The sequence below is a fragment of the Populus nigra genome, chromosome 14, assembly GCF_951802175.1.
Source record: "Populus nigra chromosome 14, ddPopNigr1.1, whole genome shotgun sequence".
Classification (NCBI taxonomy): Eukaryota; Viridiplantae; Streptophyta; class Magnoliopsida; order Malpighiales; family Salicaceae; genus Populus; species Populus nigra.
Genome location: NC_084865.1, coordinates 4,404,910 through 4,426,193, shown reverse-complemented (window position 1 = coordinate 4,426,193; position 21,284 = coordinate 4,404,910). Strand labels below are relative to the sequence as shown.

Sequence of the window (21,284 nt, the reverse complement as noted above, 5' to 3'; positions counted from 1 at the left end):
TTTTTTTTTTCTATTCATTCATGCTTCAACCAACTTATCTCCTTTCCCACCCAATCAATCAACGAATCACAACCGTCTATTGTGGACCATGAACAAAGAACGGCCGAGATGGTTTAATGATGTTCCAGATTGGAAACCCATTCAAGACCGCGCTCGGAACCAACCCCCAGCTCTCACCTACCCCGTTTAAGACAATGTACAAGGTTACTATAGTTTTTAAAATTATATTAAAATAATATATTTTTTATTTTTTTAAAAATTATTTTTAACATAAAAAAATTAAAAATTAAAAAAAAACTAATTAAAAAATACAAAATAAAATAAATATACTCGAAACAACAAAACGAGCAAGGAGGTATTTAACCATATGGACTCTGTGTGGTTTTGTATCTGAAAAATTTTGAAATTTTAAAAGTTTTTATTTATTTTAAATTAAGTTTTGAATATTTTAATATATTAATAGTAAAAAAAAATTTAAAAATAAAAAATATTACTTCGAATACATTTTCAAAAACAAAAATATTTTTAAAAAACAACAGCCGGCATGCTATTAAACGGGCCTCTATAAAGAGAATCATTCAGAATCCTCCACTACTAAACGCCTCCTTGAATATTCACTCATGGCGGCTACTTCAACTTCAAGCAGTTATCGTCTTGGTTTCCGACTCCACCAACAACTCGCACCCTGTTCAGGTTCTCACCCTCAAACCTCCGGAGCCGTGTCCTTTCTTTCAGGGTCTCACAATTTCTCCTTCAAGTAAATTTCTTTCACTTTCCAATCAATTCTGCAACTATTTATCATTGTATTACTAATGGGTTTTCTCAAGATTTTCAACCTGAATGTTAACGATAATTGTGTTTTAGCAACTTGCTGAAGAAGGGTTTGTTTTGTTTTCGTCATTGGTTGTTATTGATCATTAATAAAGCTAGCTTCTTTCTACAAGGCAATGTGTACTGTTCTGATATGAAATTTCAAAGCTTGCCATTTTTGTTTCTCTGTTTGTGTGTTTCTTATGGTGGCAATGGTATACCACAATTGTTTTCTGACCACTAATAATGTATCATACTTGATAGATCGTTGGAGACTACTAGACGATCACAGCTGTCTAAAATAAGTGTAGTTGTGAAGGCAGAAAGTAGGTCTGAAGAGATGCAACTCGATATTTCTTTGAGTCCAAGGGTGAATGCCGTAAAACCTTCAAAGACAGTGGCCATAACGGACCAGGCTACTGCGCTTGTACAAGCTGGGGTTCCTGTTATTCGTTTGGCCGCTGGAGAGCCTGATTTTGATACACCGGCTGTAATAGCAGAGGTGATTCCTTTTCTTTTCTTTTTTCTTTTTCCAGTTGGAGTTCAGTACATATCTTTTCTATGCCTTAAAGTGTATGCCTGTGCTTAAACCGATGTTAATTGTTTGATTTTGTTTTTTGGCTGTGGAAAAGTTAGGCTGGAATAAATGCAATTCGCGAAGGTTTCACAAGGTATACTCCAAATGCTGGTACACAGGAGCTTCGAGTTGCAATTTGTCATAAGCTGAAGGGTAAATATATATATTTGCAGTAATTTTGTGTTTGCAGCCTAGTTGATATGCTTGGGGCATTTCCAGCATGGAATTTATTACAGTTTTTTTTAATAAATTATCTCTTAATTTTTGGCAGAGGAGAACGGTATCTCTTATACACCTGACCAAATTTTAGTTAGCAATGGTGCCAAGCAGAGTATATACCAAGCAATGCTTGCAGTTTGCTCTCCTGGCGATGAGGTGAAGTTTTTTATGTCAAAATAATTAGGATTATGGTGCTATCTGCATTTCTGCTGCCAACTAAATGGTACCAGAATTGTTGCCTTCCTACATTTGATTGTTGGCTTTGTGTAGCATTTAGGACCTGTTTTTGTAACTCTGGATTAAAGTAATGGTTAATTGAATATAGAGCTATGGTTCTCTGCATTTTATATGATTCAGGAAAAAAAACCATCCAGCCAAAGCTAGAGTGCGTATGCAGTGTAAATTCATAGCTAAAAAACACAGATGATAGAAAGCAAGAGAAGAGATCTTGATGTGTAGAAAGAAATAGCTATGCTTATATATTCTGCAGAATTGTATATATTTTCATTCAGGCAATCAAAGTCGTGTTCTTAATGGAATACAGTAGGAGATCATTATCATTGAAGTTGTTTAATCTCTGAAGGTAGCTCGTGTTTATAAAAAATACCTTACCCTCAGGTTATTATTCCTGCACCATTTTGGGTGAGTTACCCAGAAATGGCGAGGCTGGCTGATGCAACCCCAGTGATTCTTCCAACATCAATCTCTGAAAATTTTCTCTTGGATCCAAAGCTACTTGAATCAAAACTGAGTGGAAAGTCAAGGCTGTTGATTCTTTGTTCTCCATCTAACCCAACAGGATCAGTTTATTCCAAGAAATTGCTTGAAGAGATTGCACGGATTGTAGCAAAACATCCTAGGCTTTTGGTATGATTAATCAAACCCTAATTTCAAGTTCTATGGTTTCCTGATATTTAAATGCTGAATTTCTTTGGTAATGCACTCAGGTCTTGTCTGATGAGATATACGAACACATAATATATGCACCTGCTACTCACATAAGCTTTGCATCTTTACCCGGCATGTGGGAAAGGACTTTGACAGTGAACGGATTTTCTAAGGTAACTTAACCTTACATTTGATTATCAGTCTTAGATATCTACTATCTCAATAATATGATATTTCATGTATAATTTTGACATGGCTGTGATTTTGAATAAAACCCAAAGCAGTTTGTCTCATTGAGTAGATTAACATTTAGAAAGCGGGAAATTTGCAGGCCTTTGCAATGACTGGTTGGAGACTGGGGTATATTGCTGGTCCCAAGCACTTTGTTGCAGCATGTAATAAGATACAGAGTCAGGTATTGTATCATACCACTTTCCAGGATGAATTGAGTCCATCATGCATGCTTTGAAGTTTTCTTCTATCTAAAGCATCACTGGCTATTCTTGCGAACAGTTTTCCAATATTTTACCTGTTTGTAAATCATGTTTGAAGTTTTTAGATTTCAAAATTTCTTTTGTTTGCATAGATTTTTTTTTACCTTCCAAAGATTATGGTGGATCAAATAGGCTTTCATTGTCAATTGAATAGAGGTGATTTGCTGCAAGGGTGGAAGGAGCCATTCTGAACTTCATTGCAGATAGTTTGGAGACTTGAAGGAAAAAAAGTTTTTTAGTATTGGAAGGGGTAAGGTGAAGTTGCGGGTTCTAAAGAATCAGATGCATGGCTAATCCAGACAGACACAGCTTTCACAATTGATTGTGTGATGAAAGCATAAAAGACAGAAGATGATACTTGGATCTGGTTACCAAACCAAATAGTCAAGAGTGTACTTTATATTATGTCATTTTATATCTACAAAAGAACTTAGAGAAATCATTATTCCTATGACCTCTACTCACAATCAGGCATTACGCATGAAGCACTCATCAACAAATAATGAATTGGAGATGCACTAATCACATGAATGCTTAACCTGAGAAAGACCTGTAAGGAGATAAGAATCTGGAATTTCACACTTGCTTACACAGGCCAGTTTGGCCTTGGTAAATGAGGGGCTTTGTGCATGGGGCTGCAATTGCAATTTTTGATGATTTTTTGCTTTTCAGTAAGAATGTTTCATGCCTTGCATTGTTGATTTGTAATGCATTGATTTACCTTTTCCAGTAATGCTTGTGATCTCAACCATGACTTTGTAGAAGCCCCAATTGATCTGTGTGCTCTATTTTCCCAGTTTACATCAGGTGCCAGCAGTATATCTCAAAAGGCAGGCGTTGCTGCACTAGGACTCGGCTATGCTGGTGGGGATGCAGTGTCTACCATGGTGAAAGCATTCATGGAGCGGAGAGATTTCTTGATTAGAAGCTTTGGAGAAATGGAAGGTGTTAGGATGTCAGAACCTCAGGTACTGGCTTTCGGTTATTTAGACGTATAACCTCCCATCTCCCTCGCTTCTAATTCTATTTGGATTTACTTGCAGGGAGCATTTTATCTTTTCATTGATGTCAGCTCGTACTATGGAACAGAAGCTGAAGGTTTTGGTAAAATCGAGGACTCTGACTCCCTTTGCCGTTACCTGTTGGATCAAGCCCAGGTACGCGTTGTTACAGCCTTACAGGATACTGTTCTGTTTACTTTTGATTGACAATGTTTCTCTATCTGTCTCACCAACAATGTCCAAGTTGAATATTACTTAGCAACACTTTGATTTGGTTGAACCTACAGTTCAAGTAACATGGCATGCAGCATTTATTATACTGATAAAGATCTTTATAACTTGATAATGGTTGCTTATATACAGGTTGCGCTAGTCCCAGGGGTTGCATTTGGAGATGACAGCTGCATACGTATCTCATATGCAGCATCTCTGACCACCTTACAGGAGGCTGTAGAGAGAATTAAGAAGGCTCTACTCCCACTCAAGTCTGCTGTCCCTGTTTAATGTAGAAGAATGTTAAATTGCAATTGTACTCTTTCAGGGTTTAAAAATGTGTACTACTTTATTATTGATTGTTACAAATAAAACGTTTTTCTTTGCAATGATCATTGATTTTGCAATAGCCGTATTAAGTGGAGATGTGAAACTATTCCAATGTCTCTGTACAGTATTTTCTACCTATTGTTGTATCTGTAACTCAATTACATTTGGCTTTTATTAAGTGAGATTGGTTTTCATTTTTTGGCAAGCTCCCACATTTAACTCGCGCTTCCGATACGAGTTATAAATTTATTTTTCTAAAAAACATTGGGCATACAAGTTATTTCAATGTGTTTTTTAAATAAAAAATCCAATATAAGCTTCTAATTAAATAAATTAATAACTATTTATATAAATAAATAGAAAAAAAATCATTAATAATAATCAAAAGAGAAATTAAAAAAAGTAGGACTTTTGGTTAATGTTTAATTGAATATCTTGATCTATAAAAGATAAATTGTTTTTATCCGATTGTGTTTACTAAATATTTTTATTTAAAATATTTACACCTTAAAAAACTCATGACTTAAAAAATAAACACAAATACACAAATAAAGTTGATTGAATAAATCCAAGACTTGAAAAAAAAAGTATTATGCAAGGTCCAACAAATCAATAATATTATGTAAAAATGAAAAATTTTATTTGAGAAATAAATTTAATTTGTAATTGAATGATCAAATTGCAAAACAAAAAAAACTTATATAAAAAAAATAAGAATGAAATAAAAAATAAAAAGAATGAAGATTGAAATTGTCAAACAAAAAATAAAAAGGATAATAATGTCATTTAGTTGGTAGGAAAGAGAAAAGAAAAGGGGGCCTACCACCTATAACAATCTGATCATCTTATTTGACCACGTGTCACTACGTGTGGAAAAGAACGTGGCTGCGCTTCTAGAGAGATGATAGAAGTCTAGACTTGGCTATCGGGTAGTGTTGCACACACTGTCTGAACGGTGCAAACACCACCCATGTGCTCATAATATTTTTATTTAAATATTCAAAAGTCAATGTGAAAAATATCAAAATACCCTCCCGACCCTGTTAATTACACAAAATACCCATGTGAAAATACAAAAATATCTCTAAATACAAAGTTTTTTTTTTCTCTCATCCAATGTTAAATTCGTATTTACATTTGACATAGACAATAAAAAACTAAGCAGGCCATTATTATTTTAATCTTGGAGGCAAAGAAGTATTTTGATTATTAAGAAGTTTGTGAAAAGTCAAAAAATTTCTTATCAATAATTTTAAATTTCTTATCAACCACCAATAGCAATCTGATCATCTTATTTTGCCACGTGTCACTACGTGTGAAAAAAAACATGGCTGTGCATCTAGAGAGACAACAAAAATCTAAATTTAGCTATTGGGTAGTGTTGCATACACTGTCTGAACGGCGCAAACATCATCCATGTACTCACAATTTTTTTTATTTAAATATTTAAAAGTCAATGTGAAAAATATCAAAATACCCTTCCGACCCTGTTAATTACACAAAATACCCATGTGAAAATACAAAAATACCTTTAAATGCAAAGTTTTTTTTTTTTTTATCTCCTCCAATGTTAAATTCGTATTTACATTTGACATACACAATAAAAAAATTGAGCAGGCCATTAATATTTTAATCTTGAAGGCAAAAAAGTATTTTGATTGTTAAGATGTTTGTGAAAAGTCAAAAAAAATTCTTATCAATAATTTTAAATTTTGTTGATTATAGGGTAAAAAATATATATTTTTACTCTGGAAAAAAAATACAAATACCCTCAAGAAAAGCTTCAGACATAAAAAAATGAAGAGAAATAAAAGCATGAAGAGTAAAATGGTAACCCACGTGACTTAGTTTTTAACTAGTTACGCTCACGCGTTGCCGCGGGCTTATGACATGCTTGTGCATTGTTATGGATTTATAAAAAAAAATTATATTTTTTTTAAAAATAAAATAGAAAAAGATAATTTTGAATAAAAATCATAAAAAAAGGAAAACAAATCATGTAGGAAAACACGACAACAATCTATAGTGTTTGTGAGGAAATATAAAATTGTAATTCTCAACTAACTCAATATTAAAAAATAAAATCAATAAAAATAATTTTGGAAAAAAATCATAAAAAACAAAAAAAAAACTATGCAGGAAAACACTGTAGCAATCTATAGTGTTTCAAGAGAAAATCTACAGCTGTAATTTTTAACCAGTTCAATATTAAAAGTAATAAAATCGATAAAGACAAATAATTTTGAAAAAACATATACTTTTTTTTTAAAAAAAAGAAGTCAATCATGAGAAAAGAAAAAATAAAAATATTAGTATAATGAAAATAAAAAAGCAGGGGCAAAATACACAATATTTTCCCCCACATCTTTTTGAGTATGGTTAATATAAAGACTTGTGCGCGTGCCCTTTCATAGCCCAGCAAACAAGAAACTAAAAGGAAAGGCTTCGACTCAGGCTGAAAGGAAGCCTTCTTGTTGGCTTGGCCCAATATTTGGCGGGGAGGAATAAGGGTGCTCCTTAAGACAAAGAAAATATATTTATGTTAGGCTATAGGCTTATAGCTAGAGGTCTTCATTAAGACAAAGAAAAAGACGACTTTAAAATCTATGTTGTTTTACATTACTGCTATCCTCCAGTTGTCTTCCTTCTTTTGGTCAGGAGATTCGAAACATAAGCGAGCAGGGAATCGATTCCTTTCTAGGAAGGAGACTTTGCTTCCTATGTTTCCACACGTTCAATTTGCATGTCCTTGTGGGTGAAGAAAGTTCAGACTTTTTACACAGGTCTCGTCTAAAGGTCTCAGAGAAAGCTATCCTTGTCCTTCTTTACAGCAAGATATACCTGTCTAAAGGGAAATGATTTCCTCCAAACATCACCAAGGACACAAAGACGCCTCCATGCAAGGCCTAATCAAGCTCCTGACTTGAACTGCAAGACAATCAATCTCAAATGTGAAGAATTCTTTCTTCATTACATGCCTTTGGGCTTTCTTGTATTGCTACGTACCCCACTATTTGTAACACAGTGAAGACAACAGGAATTAGCCAAAAAACTTAAAATTAAAACCAGTTACCAATACTAAAAACCAGACATGGAGTCGTCTAGTCCTTATCCCGTAGGCTCACCAGAGATTGTGGTCTTCGACTTGGAAACAACGGTGCCCAATAGAGCCGGACAACGGTTCCGGGTACTGGAGTTTGGTGCAATAACAGTTTGTCCACGGAAACTTGTTGAGCTAGATAGCTATAGTACCCTCATAAGACCGAAGGACTTGTCTGCTGTTGCATTGAAGTCTGGTCGATGTGATGGAATAACTCGTGGAGCTGTTTCAAATGCACCTGCATTCGAGGAAGTTGCTGATAAAATTTTTAGTATTTTGAATGGTAGAATTTGGGCAGGACATAACATCCAAAGATTTGACTGTGTCCGGATTAAGGAGGCATTTGCAGAGATTGGTAAGCCGGCGCCAGTTCCTGCTGGAATGATTGATTCTTTAGGAGTCCTGACTGAAAGATTCGGCAGAAGAGCCGGTAACATGAAGGTATGCATCAATATTTGAACCATTTTCCATTCATATATAACATGCATTACCCTGTAAGTTTTTGGTGCAATCACATGATCTATAGCCTGATATCATTCACAAAATTCCATGATGTTTTCTATAGCCTGACACGGTTCTCTTATGTTTAGATGGCAACTTTAGCTGCTTATTTTGGGCTCGGCAAGCAAAAACACAGGTATAAATTCTGGTCTAAACCAGAACCATGTGTGCTTGATATTTTTCTCTGGTATTATATGAAATCTGTAATCACGGTTTTTCAACTGCACTAAACAGGAGTCTCGATGACGTTCGTATGAACTTAGAGGTCTTGAAGCATTGCGCTACGGTTTTATTCCTGGTAATCTCTAACATCTTCATCATCCCATCCGATTTTATCACACATTTCATCATTATTTACGCAAGGTACATGATTGTTTTGAAATCATAATTAATTAACATTTCGGAGTCCTCAATGGATTAAGGAATCATGCCTTCCAAGCGTTTCGAATGCCAAATGGTGCAACCCTTCAACAATAGTAACGCGAAGCAGAAGTAATGGAAAACTGCCGTGTAGGGAAGAAAATAGCCGAAAATCACCTCCAACTACTCTTGGATAGCAAAGAGCAGTTCCCTATATATACAAGTCTGGGAAAGGTTTAAGTTGTTCATTGCTTGTAATGTTCAATATTGCCAATCTATAATGTCAAATACAAGCTACTAATGACATGAATTGCATGGAAAACAGATGGCAGTAGGAGTAAAGAATTTGGTGTGTAAGGCCCAAGAGACCAAATCTTTCAACAACTTACTCAAGCATTCTCATTCTCTGCTGAGATGAGCAAAGAAACAAGGCTCCCACCGCTCATTTTGCATCGCCTTCTTTGTGTTGATAAAGATGGATGCATCAAGAGAGGATCACAAGATGTTAGCTTACCAATAATGATGGATAGATCTTCATGAATCTACCAATGGACAAAACATGCTGTTAACATATTTGGTTCATCTTGTTTTTCACAGATAGCTTGAAATTGGGGGTGTGTAAATTATGTCAAGATGCCTAATGGCGTTAAGATTCAGATTGGAAGAGCATTAATTTAATCTTTGTAACTAAGATTATTTGTTCATCCTTCAATTAACTAACTGATTTATTTATTTTTTTTTAAAAAAGATTTGTTTATTTTTCAGGCAGACAGTTAATTGTGTCTAGGATACAAACAGGAACATAGAAATGGGAATGTCGTGGCTACAAGAAAATCCAATAGTGTCCACAAATGGACTCACCTGATCAATAATCTTGAGCTTTTGGCCTGGATGTGCGTGTAACTCTCAGTCCTAAAATCGTAGTAGAGCTTGATTGATCCTAACTCTCAGACCTCTAGTCATGGCATGTCTGTTTCACCAACTCTATGTGGCAATATTGAATTCTGAATGGGAGACTACACTTGGATTATATAATATAAAAGGACTCATTCTTCCCCTCATTTTTTTTGAGTGGATACTGGATGGATTTTTCCAACACAAACCAAAGTGGAAAATAAGTGTTATCATTACCTTCAGATCCTTAGATGCAATGAATCTAGACAATTCTGGGTAAAATAGCAATTTTTTGTAATAGTGTTCAGTTACAGTATCATATGTATAAGATAAAAGAGAAGAAGATAATGGTGAAAAAAATATATTTAGTAGAATAGTTATAGATATATAAATAAAAATAAATATGTTATTAAAATAATTTTGAGTGAATTTTGGTATTTTCTCTGTAGATAATATGAATTATTTTTTATTTATAAAATATTAATGTAAAAATATTTATAATTGTAAAATTATACAAATAATGCATGTAAAGATAAAAGTGATTATCATTACAGTTTTAAAATCTAACTCGATCACAAGTCGAGAGGATCAATCTAATTTTTTAAAAAAGTATTCAAACTAATGTCTTTTTGACAAAAACAAATCTCAGTAAAAAGATTAACGAGTTTTTAACCCTGGTTTTTACCGAGTTTTATTTTAAGTTGAACAAGTTAAATCAAGTTAATCTTTTTTATATTTTTTTCTTAAATCTAAATCAGTCTATATACCGAGTTGACTGAGTATCAAGTCAACTCATCTTGATTTGGATTTTCTAACTAGAATTATTATATTATTATTAATCTAACCCTTCATAGAAACTAAAGTAAATTAATATGTTATTATTTTTAAAATATATAATCTTTAAAATAATAAAATAATTTTTTTATATATATTTTATTTTGCCTTATCCATCATCAACTAAACAATATATAAAAATAGTCATTCTATTTTTTTATATTATTATCAAATTATAAACAATATAATTTTTTATTTTTTTTCTATATCTTTATTTTTTTATCCCAGAATATTAAAAATCGTTACTTTGAAAGCTTGAGAAGCAAAACGTGCAACGGACTCTGAGAAAAGTGAGTGGGAATCAGAAAAGGGATGTTATTGGCTGCAAAAGAAAAAGGTAACAACACTTTTCAATACATAAAATTATTATTACTAGTAAGCATCAAATAATCACCACTTAAATGTTGAGATTCAATGAATGTGAACAATTTTGGGAAAAAGCAACGTGTTTATTTCAATTAACACGCAGAGTTGACATAATTAGTTAATAATTAATTATCAATGCTTTTAGCTTCACTGAAAATAAAAATAAAAATAAAAATAAAGATGTGTGCCTTTAGATTTCTAAATTTATAAACTTAATGGAAGTATATAGTATTTAGTTACTATTCTAAGACTGAAAAGAAAAAAAAAGACAAAAATATATTCAATTGAAAAAAAACATAAAAATAAATATATTTCTTGAACAATTTAGAATGAATTTTTGTAAAACATGAGATATATAAAAGACATGTTTTGAGATACAATATATATTATATTTTTTTCTAAAATATCATTGTAAAAAACTTTTAATTTAAAAGTTATGTAAAAAAAATAATAATCATTATCATAGTTTTAAAACCTAACTCAGGAGCTGATCATGGACAAGACTCGAGTCTTGAGTCAAGATGGTTAATTAGGGTTGACTCTAGTCAACATAAAAATAAAAATGATTATTATCATAGTTTTAAAACACAACTTGAAGGTCTACCCAGGGTAAGACTTGGATCACGGGTCGGGTTGCTGTTGACTCGGGTACCTGACTTGTGACTCAGTTTAACGTAAGGATCAACATGGTTATTATCATAGTTTTAAAACCCAACTCGAATGTGAATCCAGACCAAAGCTCTGGTCATAGGTTGAGAGGGGTAAAACTGGATTGATCCGGTTCAATATACGAATAAAAATAGTTATTATCATAGTTTTTAAATTTGATTAAAGGATGCATTTAATGTAAGGTCCGAGTCATGGGTCGAGAGGATCAACCCGAGTTGACATAATTTTTTTAAAAAACAAAGCAATCTTTTTTTGACCAAAAACAATTACAAAGAAAGTCAACAAGCTTTTAACTTGGGTTTTTGGCATCATTCATCTATTTTTAAAACCTGAACTGGTCTAGTTTTAGGTCGACCTGTCAGGCCGATTTAAGTTTTATAATTAGGTTTATTATAATATTATTAATTTAACACTCAATATAAATAAAAAAAATATAATATCTAACTATTTTTAAAAAATATATATAAATTTGACAATAATATATATTAAGATAAAATAAGTTTTTTCATAATTTATTATGTCTTATTTACAATAACTAAACATGATATAAAGATAATTATATTGTCTTGTAAACTATTACAAAACAAATTAAATGCTAAAAGATATTCTCTTCATTAATCTTAAGAATTTATTATAAAAAACTAAAAAAACCCAAACATAGAATAAATAATATAAAAAGAAAAAAGAGAGAGGAAAGACTAGTCAAAGTTAGCTAACATAGGCAGATTGTTTGGACTTAACAGTCAGGTAATTAAGAACAAATTATGTATAAAATAATTAAAATATCATAGTTTTTTTTTGTTTTTTACAATTGCAGAAAGATTTAAATACTACCAAAACACTAAATAAAATAAATACTTGCTCTTAAAAATAACTAAATCTTAGCAGCATTACTTAAATAAACTATTAAAACAACCTTAATTATATACAATCTACTGCAATTCTAGCTTCTACATCATTCTGGAATTGGAAGAAACTTATTCTCAATTTACAGTCGTTATTGCCTTAATTATAAAAGTACTGACCAATTAAAAATTACCAATCTTTCTTTTTTCTCTTTAAATACACATCAATAATGAGTAGTAGTTTTATTTAATGTTTAGCATGACAAACTTGTACTTGCTATTCATTCCTTCACAAAACTTTGTCTCGTACAATAAGTTGTATATTACATCTATATATTATCAAAATGCACAACCAACATATAATCTATATAAAAATTTATTTTTGTACTTGTACCAAGCAAGTAATCAAAGGATCTTCATAATTACATTTGAGGTCGTGGTCTAATAAGAGAACGGACTTGTTCCTTTTTTTTGTACTCGGGTTTGATTCTCTTTATGTATATTTGTGACCCTTGCAGTATTTTACTTGCCTACTGGGCTTGCAGGGTGCTTAGTGGGCACAAAGGTTAGTCATGGTATGCGTAAACTAGCCCGGACACCCTGGATTATCAAAAAAAAAGAAAAAGAAATCTTCATAATTTAAGCCGAAAAATCCCTTTTCTAAAAAAACTAAAATTATATAACCTTGATATTCAATTGCTAGTTTTTCATGGATGTTGCTACCATCAACTTTGTTCTTCTCATCAATTACATCATCACAATAAATATTGTAGTTGAACATGCCAATCTATATTTATCTCAAAGTGGTAAATTTATCTCAAAGTGGTAAACTTAACCATTCCATACACTTCTTTTTTCTCAGCAAATAGTATTTGTTGTCTCTAACTCTCTTCCAGTAGTGTTGTTTCCCTCTTTCCATCCACCTTACACCGTGTGTATTTCTTATGCCATATTAATTCATTAACTTATTATATTATATATGTGTGTGTGTGTGTGTGTGAGTGTGTGTCATTGAGCATTACTGTTTTGTATAACTCATTATAATAATAAATGTTTTTCTTTTAATTTTTAAATGGATGCCAATCATTTTCCATAGAGAAGATTCTGTTTCTAACAAGTCACGAGAATTTTATAAAAAATAAAAGGGAGTAAAACCCATTAAGCACCACACCAAATAAAGGCTGAAACAAAATAATAAATAGTGGGAAGCCCACCACTACACTGCACTACACTCCAAACAGCCCGAGAAAAAAAAAAAAAAAAACAATAAACTACAGCCATGATCCCCCAGGACAACAGCATGTTACATAAACAATAAAACTCAAACTCGTGTTGTGGGATAACGCATTGATTAATTAATTATAAAATTCCTCTCCGCACTAATTTGATGAACATTGAACAAAAAGGAAAACTAAATCAAATGATTTCATTGAAGCACAATCGATCACACACCACTTACTCTAAGAATCCGAATTAATTGTAATGGTGGGACAAATAGAGAAAATACCAGCCATTAATCACAAGAATCAGAAACTTCTGCCTGCCGGATTTTATGCCATCAGAAGCATCATTTCGTTATTATATGTGTTATCTCTACGGCTGGTGGATCAAGCCCCGGAGCTGTCCGATTCCGGTCCTCAAGCACGCATAATATTCAGGAAGACCAGTCCTTACTTTTCCCTAACGAAGTTGGCAATTGCGAATCACGGATTATCAAGAAAGGAGGAGCCTTAAGAGCCACAGGATCAATTGATTAAGATATTGATCAGTATAACAGAACATATCTTACAATAACTTCTGTGCATGGCTTAGTTGAGATTATGTTTATCCTCACAAAGATATCATCATCACTGCAACTCAACAGAAGAAGTTCGAATCAAGCTACCTTTCTTCCTTCCTCTTTTGTTCATTCACAGATTAATAAAAGAAGAAAAGAGAAATGTTTAAGTGGTCTAGAGTGTAGCTGACTGTGCTCCATCCCTGAAAGTGAAATCCATCTACCTTACGATTGATGCCAGGCACAAAATACTGTATCCCTTGACTGTTTTTCCCACACGCAGTGTCATGATATATGACATTAGTTAATGTGGTAGGGTATATGTTATGGCAATGATCAGAGTGACTCGAATTTTTCTTCAAAAATCTCTTTTTGTGAGTATGATCAAGGCATGAAATCCACTCCTCAGTTTCAATGCAATATTGTCCACAAAGGTTGGATATATATACTCCATTCATTAATAAATGTTTCAGAAGCAGGCACAGGAAATTCTTGATGTGATCCTTCAAGTGCATGTGTGTGTGTGTGAGAGAGAGAGAGACCTAATCTTTCTTTGTTTGTTCTTATTGATAGTAAGCGAATTAGCTATAGTGTTAAAATACAAGTATTGCATCCATTAAATTGATTGACATACAAAGAACAAGTCTTTTTAAAAAAAAAAAAATCAGCAATTGCCATATTCTTAATGTTTTTGTAAAGGGTACGGCTATAGAATCTTAAAAAAAAAAAAACTATAGAATCTATCCATTGATTGACAATTGCCATATTCTTAATGTCTTTGTAAAGGGTACGGCTACATAACATGGATCAACAATCTAGGATTTTTCACTTGTTACTATGTTCATATCGTTAGATTTCTAACCTAACTGTCAACTGGGGTGGCTGTTTTTAAAATAACTATATATTTTTAAATAAAATGATTTCATGTAAACACAATTAGTAATTTCATAGTATCTTGAATTTTACGTTTTAAAAAAATGATTTTTAAAAATGATTTTTTTATTTTAAATTAATTTTGTGTGTTTTTAAATTATTTTGATATTTGATATAAAAATAATTTTTTTAAAATAAAAATATTATTTTAATATATTTCTAAATAAAATTACACTTTAAAAAATAATTGTTATTACACTTTTAAATTCCCTTTAAAAACCCAGGTCAAATAAAAGTTGTAATGGTGAAAAAGAGAACTTGAGCCGTTATAAGAGTAAGAGTATAAAATTATTGATAGAAACATACATATTACACAGGTTATGGTTTATATTACATTTCTTTCTTACATAAAATCACAACTAATTAATTAACTACTTTCACAATCACCCTTCGCTGCTACCTCCGCCGTGGACTTCCACTTTTGAGCCCTAGCTAGGATTAGGTAGAGGAGATGAAAGCTTCATTTTATTATATGTCCCAGTAACACAGACACAGGGGACTAGATCACACTCACACTAGATAAAAGAAAGCAGAATTGGAAGCCACATGCTTAAACAGCAGCCATTTTGGCGCCCAGACATGCATCCACAGCTTCTCCGATTGTCAAGAAGACCCTTCCTCCTATTTTGGTCACAAAGTTGGCTACCCTTAGCTTATGAATCACTTGCCACTTAGGGTTTGTTATGGCTAGCTGAGAGACAAAACCGTTCATGATAAGAGAATTTGCATCGCCAAAATACATATACATTCATAGTATAGGACACAGTCACTGTATTACCTCCATTCCACTCGAGGCAAGATTCTTGTGCAATTCCACCAAAGAAGTGATTCCAGATACATCAATGTTCATTAAATCTGCAACACAGAAAACGATTTTGAAAAAAAAATTATCAGAAAACTTTTGATACAGTCCATAACTAACACGAACCCATCCTTGATTTTTCCGTAAACACTTACTGGACATGTCAAGAATCACAACTTGAATAGTCCTTTTCCCTTTACTGCCCTCTTCCTCTTCAGTTGCCAATTTCATTATCCTTCAACAGCAGATTAGAAAATGAAAAGGAATAGAGCTTAGTTCATTATTGTACGCATACTGTATATGTCATGTATAATTAATGAACATTATAGCATATCAAGTCCTTACTTTTCTTTGACAAAGTTTGCATTTGCAAAACAAAGCAAACCAGACTTAACACGGATTATGAGGACCTGAGGATTCTTAGCAGCCATAGGGTATTGATCAACATCACAGAATATATCAGTTTCAGGGAGTCTTCCAAGTACTTCCGCGCCTGGTCTAATTGAGATTATAATAATCTTCACAAAAGATATTGTCACCTGAAACTCAACATAACCGTTCAAATTAAGTGAAAACTTATCTCATCAAATATAAAATCAGAAAAAATTTAAATGGTCTGGATGCAGCTGACTTTTTTAAATTCCTCATAACATATAACTTATAAACTGTTTGTGTTTGTATTTAAATTGTTTCTAATTGATAATATATAAATATAATAAAATAATATTTTATTTATTTTTTAAAATTTATTTTAACATTAACATATTAAAACGATTTAAAAACTATTAAAACATAATAATACAAAACAATTTAAAAAAAAAATAACAAAAGGATGGTTCAGGCACGTCGGACCCTTGCTTACGCACTGTACACAGTCACTGTTTTTGCCACACATCCACTGGCAAGATACATGACACTTAGTCAACTTGGTGGGGTATATGTAATTGTAATGCCAATGAATCAGTCAAATTTTGGTACTTTATTGGTCTGAGATCGTTTGGCCTTTCCACAAATTTCTTTTGTTAATTATGAGCTCCACGAAATCCACTTCTCACTTTCCATCAAGTATCTAATGTTGTCCGCAAAGGTTGGATATATATATGATCTATTCATTTATAATTGTTAAAAAAATTCTTGTATGAGGAAGCACGAAAATCCTAGATGTGATCCTTCAAGTGCATAAACTATATAAAGTTGACATACACAGTACTCAGGCCTAATCCTACAACTTGCAGTAAATTACCAGAAAAAAAAAAGGAAAGAAGAAAGACTTTAGCCAATAAAATCTAATATTTCTAAGCTTTCCATGCATTCTTAGTTTCATGAAACAAAAAGAAAAAGAATTTATTGAAACAATTTTTATTGTATTGACATGCATTTATTATCTTTATGTATATGTATGCCCGCGAAGTAAAAAGCAGAAACTAATGTTACCGCAGCTAGTAGACCAATCTCCACGGAAGCAAATAAGACCCCAATGAAGGCCCCAGCGCAAGCAAGGAAATCCAGCTTATCAATTTTCCAGATATTGTATGCTTCATGAAGGTCAACGAGTCCAGGTAAAGCAGAAAGAATGATTGCAGCAAGGATTGCAATGGGAGTGTAATACAATAGCCTTGTGAACAATTCCAAGGATATGATCACTGTAATGGCCATCACAATATTTGACATAGCAGTTTCACAACCAGCACTAAAATTGACAGCACTGCGCGAGAACGAACCTACATAGTTTGATGGTTAATTAATACAAGCAAGAAAATTAATAAACGTAAGAAAATGGGTTGTTAGATATATCCTACATAAAGTCTTGGAAGAATCTCTCACCAGTTGCAACATAGCAAGAAGTGAAAGATCCCAAAATGTTCATAAATCCCATGGCAACCATTTCTTGGTTTCCATTGATGTGGTATCCTTTTATGGATGCAAAAGACCTGCCTACTGCAATTGCTTCCTGCATTTGACATAACAGCAGAATGGAATGGAAAGTGAGCAATGTTGATTGATTTAGTACTTCTCATGAAAATTAGAGTTGAATTGTTTGAAACCTACAGTGAGTGCGACGACAGCGACTATAAGCCCAATTTTAGCCACTTCTCCGATGTGTGGATTATTGAACTGTAACTGATGGACTGAGCTTGGGTTTAAGCCCCTTTTAATGTGTTTTATAATCAGTACCCCATGTTTATCTGCTCTTGTCAGGTAAACTAGAAGAGTTGATAAAACAACTGATATCAAAGGAGCAATTGCTGGCAGCCAGAAGAGCTTCCTGTTCCTTCTACCCTGAGAGAATCACGAATCTATCATCCTTAATTAAATGACTTTAATAACGGCAGAAAGAAATTTCTCATATTCCTAATCAGGTTTAAGTTATTGCTATTAGGACTTACCACAAATCTGGTTATTAGAATAAAAGTTAAGAATGAGCATCCGAGTATAAAATTATGGGGATTCCACTGTGATCAAGACAGAAAAACGAAGGATAAGTTGGCATTTCTACGGCAATATATGTTATCGAGTGAATTAATAGGCTGACTGAGGAGAAAATCTAGGGACAGTAACATACAGAATGATGAACTGCTCTCCAAATAGCTTCCATTACAGAGATAACATCAGTCTTATTTGTGAAATGAGTAATCCCAAGTAGCCCTTTCATTTGTTGTAGACCGATGACAATGGCTGCCCCTGCTACAAACCCAACAATTGCAGCATGGGAGAGAAAATCCACAAGGAAACCCAACCTGCGAATTCCAATAAGGAAAACTAAGCAGCATAAGTACTATAAAGGTTGAAATAACACTAACCAGCAAAAAATACACTTGTGAACGAACCACCTGAATAGTCCAAATGCTGCTTGGAAAATTCCTGCAAAAAAGGTTGTGGTAAGAACAAGATTTCTGTAGAGAATTGGATTAGCCTCAGGATCTTCTAGTTTCGGAATCATCGAAGACAAGAGCAGTGAAACCACAGCCACTGGCCCAATTGCTATGTCCCTTGAAGTTCCCATTACAGCATAAATGAGAGGCGGGATAACACTTGTATCTGAAAACGAAAAACAAATTCACACACACACAGTTTAATTATATCAAAGATAGCTAGCTAGCCTCAACAGAAGTTCAGTAAGGTAACTTACAGAGGCCATATTGAGGATCAAGCTTTGCTAGAGTTGCATATCCAATACTCTGCATGAAATTTTGTATTATTTTCAGACAAACTAAGAAATTAGTTACTACAAAGAAATAGCAGTGTTGACTGTTTTTGTGACCATTGTAAACTTCCATGATTACTTGTGTTTTTACCTGAGGAATGCAGAGACTAGCGAGAGTTAGACCCGCCAACAGATCGTTCTTGAAATTTGTTGCCTTGTAGTTCCGGCACCAACAAAATATGGGAAAAATTGCGTGCAGGAATGAAATTACAGTCTTGGAAAGGCTACCCTTGTCCTTGACAGTTGAGAATCTCCTGGCATGAGGCAAAACTGTTTCCCTGACGGAACCCGTGAGCTCTTGCCACAGGCTAGGTGGCTCAGGAGCATTGAGCACCCACTGAGCCTTTTCAGCATGCCCATTCCTCTCAAGGTCATGGATTTCTTGATGACCTGTTTCAATTGCCAGAGAAGCCATGGTTGATTTGAAGTGTTTGGGAAAACTCAAAGAGTCTCTGTCTCCGATAAGTCTCTCAACCTATGGAGATGAAAACATTCAGGCTACAGAATGGTTCGCACAACACCAAGCTTAGAGAATGGTGTGATGCTAAAGTGCATATGTTACCTTTATACTAGTCTTTATCTTTATATACACAGAAAAGGCAACTTCAAAGGTCGAGGAATTTTTACAAGGAGACCATCCAAGACCTATGATTTGCGAATTTAGGTCGCATAGATGACCTGTGAAAGTGGTGGGATGCAAATTCCTTCCATAAACTACACATGGAGAGTCAAGGGAGAGTAAACCCATTGCCCCTGTTAATGATGTTAGACAATTGGTGTTAAGGAGTGTAGCGGTTATTGTTTTTTAAAATATTTTTTATTTAAAAATATATTAAAATAATATTTTTTATTTTTAATATCAATAAATTAAAATAATTAAAAAAAATAAAAAAAAATAATTAAAAAAAATTTCAAACTTTGCACAACCCCATTGAAATATGTCAGTCTCCAGACACAGTCCATTACAATTTAATCGACTATTTATGAAACACAGTTGTCGTCTAAATTTGTTGTAATTGGATTTTCTGACTTTCAAATTAAACTGTTTTATAATATATATATATATATATATATATATATATATATTCTCAAGAAAGACTGTTTTATAGAAAACAAAATTATTTGAGAAGAAGTAACTGCGAGACCAATGCAACGGTACTATGGTAGAGCCCAGAAGAGACGAGCCCCTCCAAGATCATGGGAAATTCCTGATGAATTCCTTATTTGTCGTTGTTTTGTATGAACATTAACTGATCAATGTCTTTAGGGTTTTTGAGGAGAGTTTTTATCCTTGCGCTAAGAGAAAATCACAAGAAATTCTTTATATATATATATATAATGCATCAATCTAAGAGTTGATAGTGAATTCAAGATACAATTGAGGAGGAATTTGATTTTGGTACGCAACATAAATACCTTAATTAATTATTAAAACCCTATGGTCCAACCTATTTTCAACTAGTTGCACCGATATTTCTTTGATCCATGTGCTTGGAAATATATTTTCTTCAATCAATTTAGCCTTGGTTTTAAAAGTTTTTAGTTTTTTTAAAAAAAAATTGAAATTTTTTTTTATGGTTTTGATATCCGGATTAAATATAAATTTTAAAAAATAAAAAATATATATTATTTTAATATATTTTTAAAAATACATTTTAAATAAAAAAAAGTTATTATAACTTTAAACAGTACCTAACTAAGTTTATTTTAATAATCTAAGTTGTTCGAACAATCCAAGCTTGTATCAGGACATGTTCAAGGCTGGATGCTAAGTAAAGAGAGACACGTACATGTACACGGTTGTTTCCTGAAATAGACTAAAGTCCAGAACACGATGTCCAATCATTATTTGCCTTTTTAACTAATGTCTTTTCTTTTTCTTTTTCTTTTTTTAACAAATTGAAAAGGGGACAGAGGACTATCCCTGCTCGGTAACTTAAGCCAGTTTTGGAATCATATTGAATTTAATTTAATTTTAAGCATATTTAAATTCAATTAATAATATATTACAATTTTTATATTTAAAATAAAATACTAAATTACATAATTGAATTGAATTATATTATTTAGAATACAAGTAAAAATAAATTAAATTACCAATTTGACTATTAGAAATCATTTTTGTTTGTTATAAAGACCCTTATATTTATTTAACATGACATAAGATTTAAGTATTTTAAATAATTTATAAATAAATATATCTCATATTAATTATTTATTGAACTATATTTTTTTTTTGTGAAAAATCTTGATCTCTTATTCATGTTGTGTGGATCAATATACTTTTGTTTAACGCAACTATATTAGAGATTATAATTATATATTTTTATTTAGAATATTATTTTACTTAGTAATTATGATTTTATCATGTTAAATTTTTTTAGAAAATTTGTATTATATATATATATATATATATATATATATATATATATATATAAGTTTATAATCTTATAAAGAACAGACAAA

The 21,284-nt window shown here is 32.5% G+C and overlaps 3 protein-coding genes and 1 long non-coding RNA gene across 4 annotated transcripts; 2 read left to right on the top strand and 2 right to left on the bottom strand.

Moving 5' to 3' along the window:
- Nucleotides 1-568: 568 nt before the first annotated feature.
- Nucleotides 569-4,726, top strand: LOC133672487 (bifunctional aspartate aminotransferase and glutamate/aspartate-prephenate aminotransferase-like). The gene is made up of 10 exons (XM_062092918.1): nucleotides 569-757; nucleotides 1,075-1,312; nucleotides 1,447-1,540; nucleotides 1,659-1,762; nucleotides 2,225-2,473; nucleotides 2,554-2,667; nucleotides 2,826-2,909; nucleotides 3,786-3,956; nucleotides 4,032-4,145; nucleotides 4,353-4,726. Exons 1-10 carry the CDS (start codon nucleotides 621-623, stop codon nucleotides 4,491-4,493), a joined length of 1,446 nt encoding a protein of 481 aa, XP_061948902.1. The 5' UTR covers nucleotides 569-620; the 3' UTR covers nucleotides 4,494-4,726.
- Nucleotides 4,727-7,416: 2,690 nt separating this feature from the next.
- Nucleotides 7,417-9,225, top strand: LOC133672247 (protein NEN4-like). Its single transcript, XM_062092613.1, has 5 exons — nucleotides 7,417-8,073; nucleotides 8,223-8,269; nucleotides 8,368-8,431; nucleotides 8,556-8,727; nucleotides 8,819-9,225. The coding sequence occupies exons 1-4, from the start codon at nucleotides 7,624-7,626 to the stop codon at nucleotides 8,688-8,690; spliced, it is 696 nt and encodes a 231-aa protein (XP_061948597.1). The 5' UTR covers nucleotides 7,417-7,623; the 3' UTR covers nucleotides 8,691-8,727; nucleotides 8,819-9,225.
- LOC133672249 (uncharacterized) lies at nucleotides 8,657-9,576 on the bottom strand. The gene is made up of 2 exons (XR_009834824.1): nucleotides 9,355-9,576; nucleotides 8,657-9,035 (listed from the first exon to the last, which is right to left on the bottom strand). It is a non-coding gene; the product is annotated as an uncharacterized LOC133672249 (long non-coding RNA).
- A 5,501-nt stretch (nucleotides 9,577-15,077) lies between these two features.
- Nucleotides 15,078-19,476, bottom strand: LOC133673008 (sulfate transporter 2.1-like). The gene is made up of 12 exons (XM_062093599.1): nucleotides 18,910-19,476; nucleotides 18,744-18,792; nucleotides 18,445-18,652; nucleotides 18,177-18,351; nucleotides 18,001-18,066; nucleotides 17,663-17,893; nucleotides 17,438-17,564; nucleotides 17,048-17,334; nucleotides 15,959-16,152; nucleotides 15,769-15,848; nucleotides 15,590-15,666; nucleotides 15,078-15,502 (listed from the first exon to the last, which is right to left on the bottom strand). The coding sequence occupies exons 1-12, from the start codon at nucleotides 19,231-19,233 to the stop codon at nucleotides 15,362-15,364; spliced, it is 1,959 nt and encodes a 652-aa protein (XP_061949583.1). The 5' UTR covers nucleotides 19,234-19,476; the 3' UTR covers nucleotides 15,078-15,361.
- Between the last annotated feature and the right edge of the window lie 1,808 nt (nucleotides 19,477-21,284).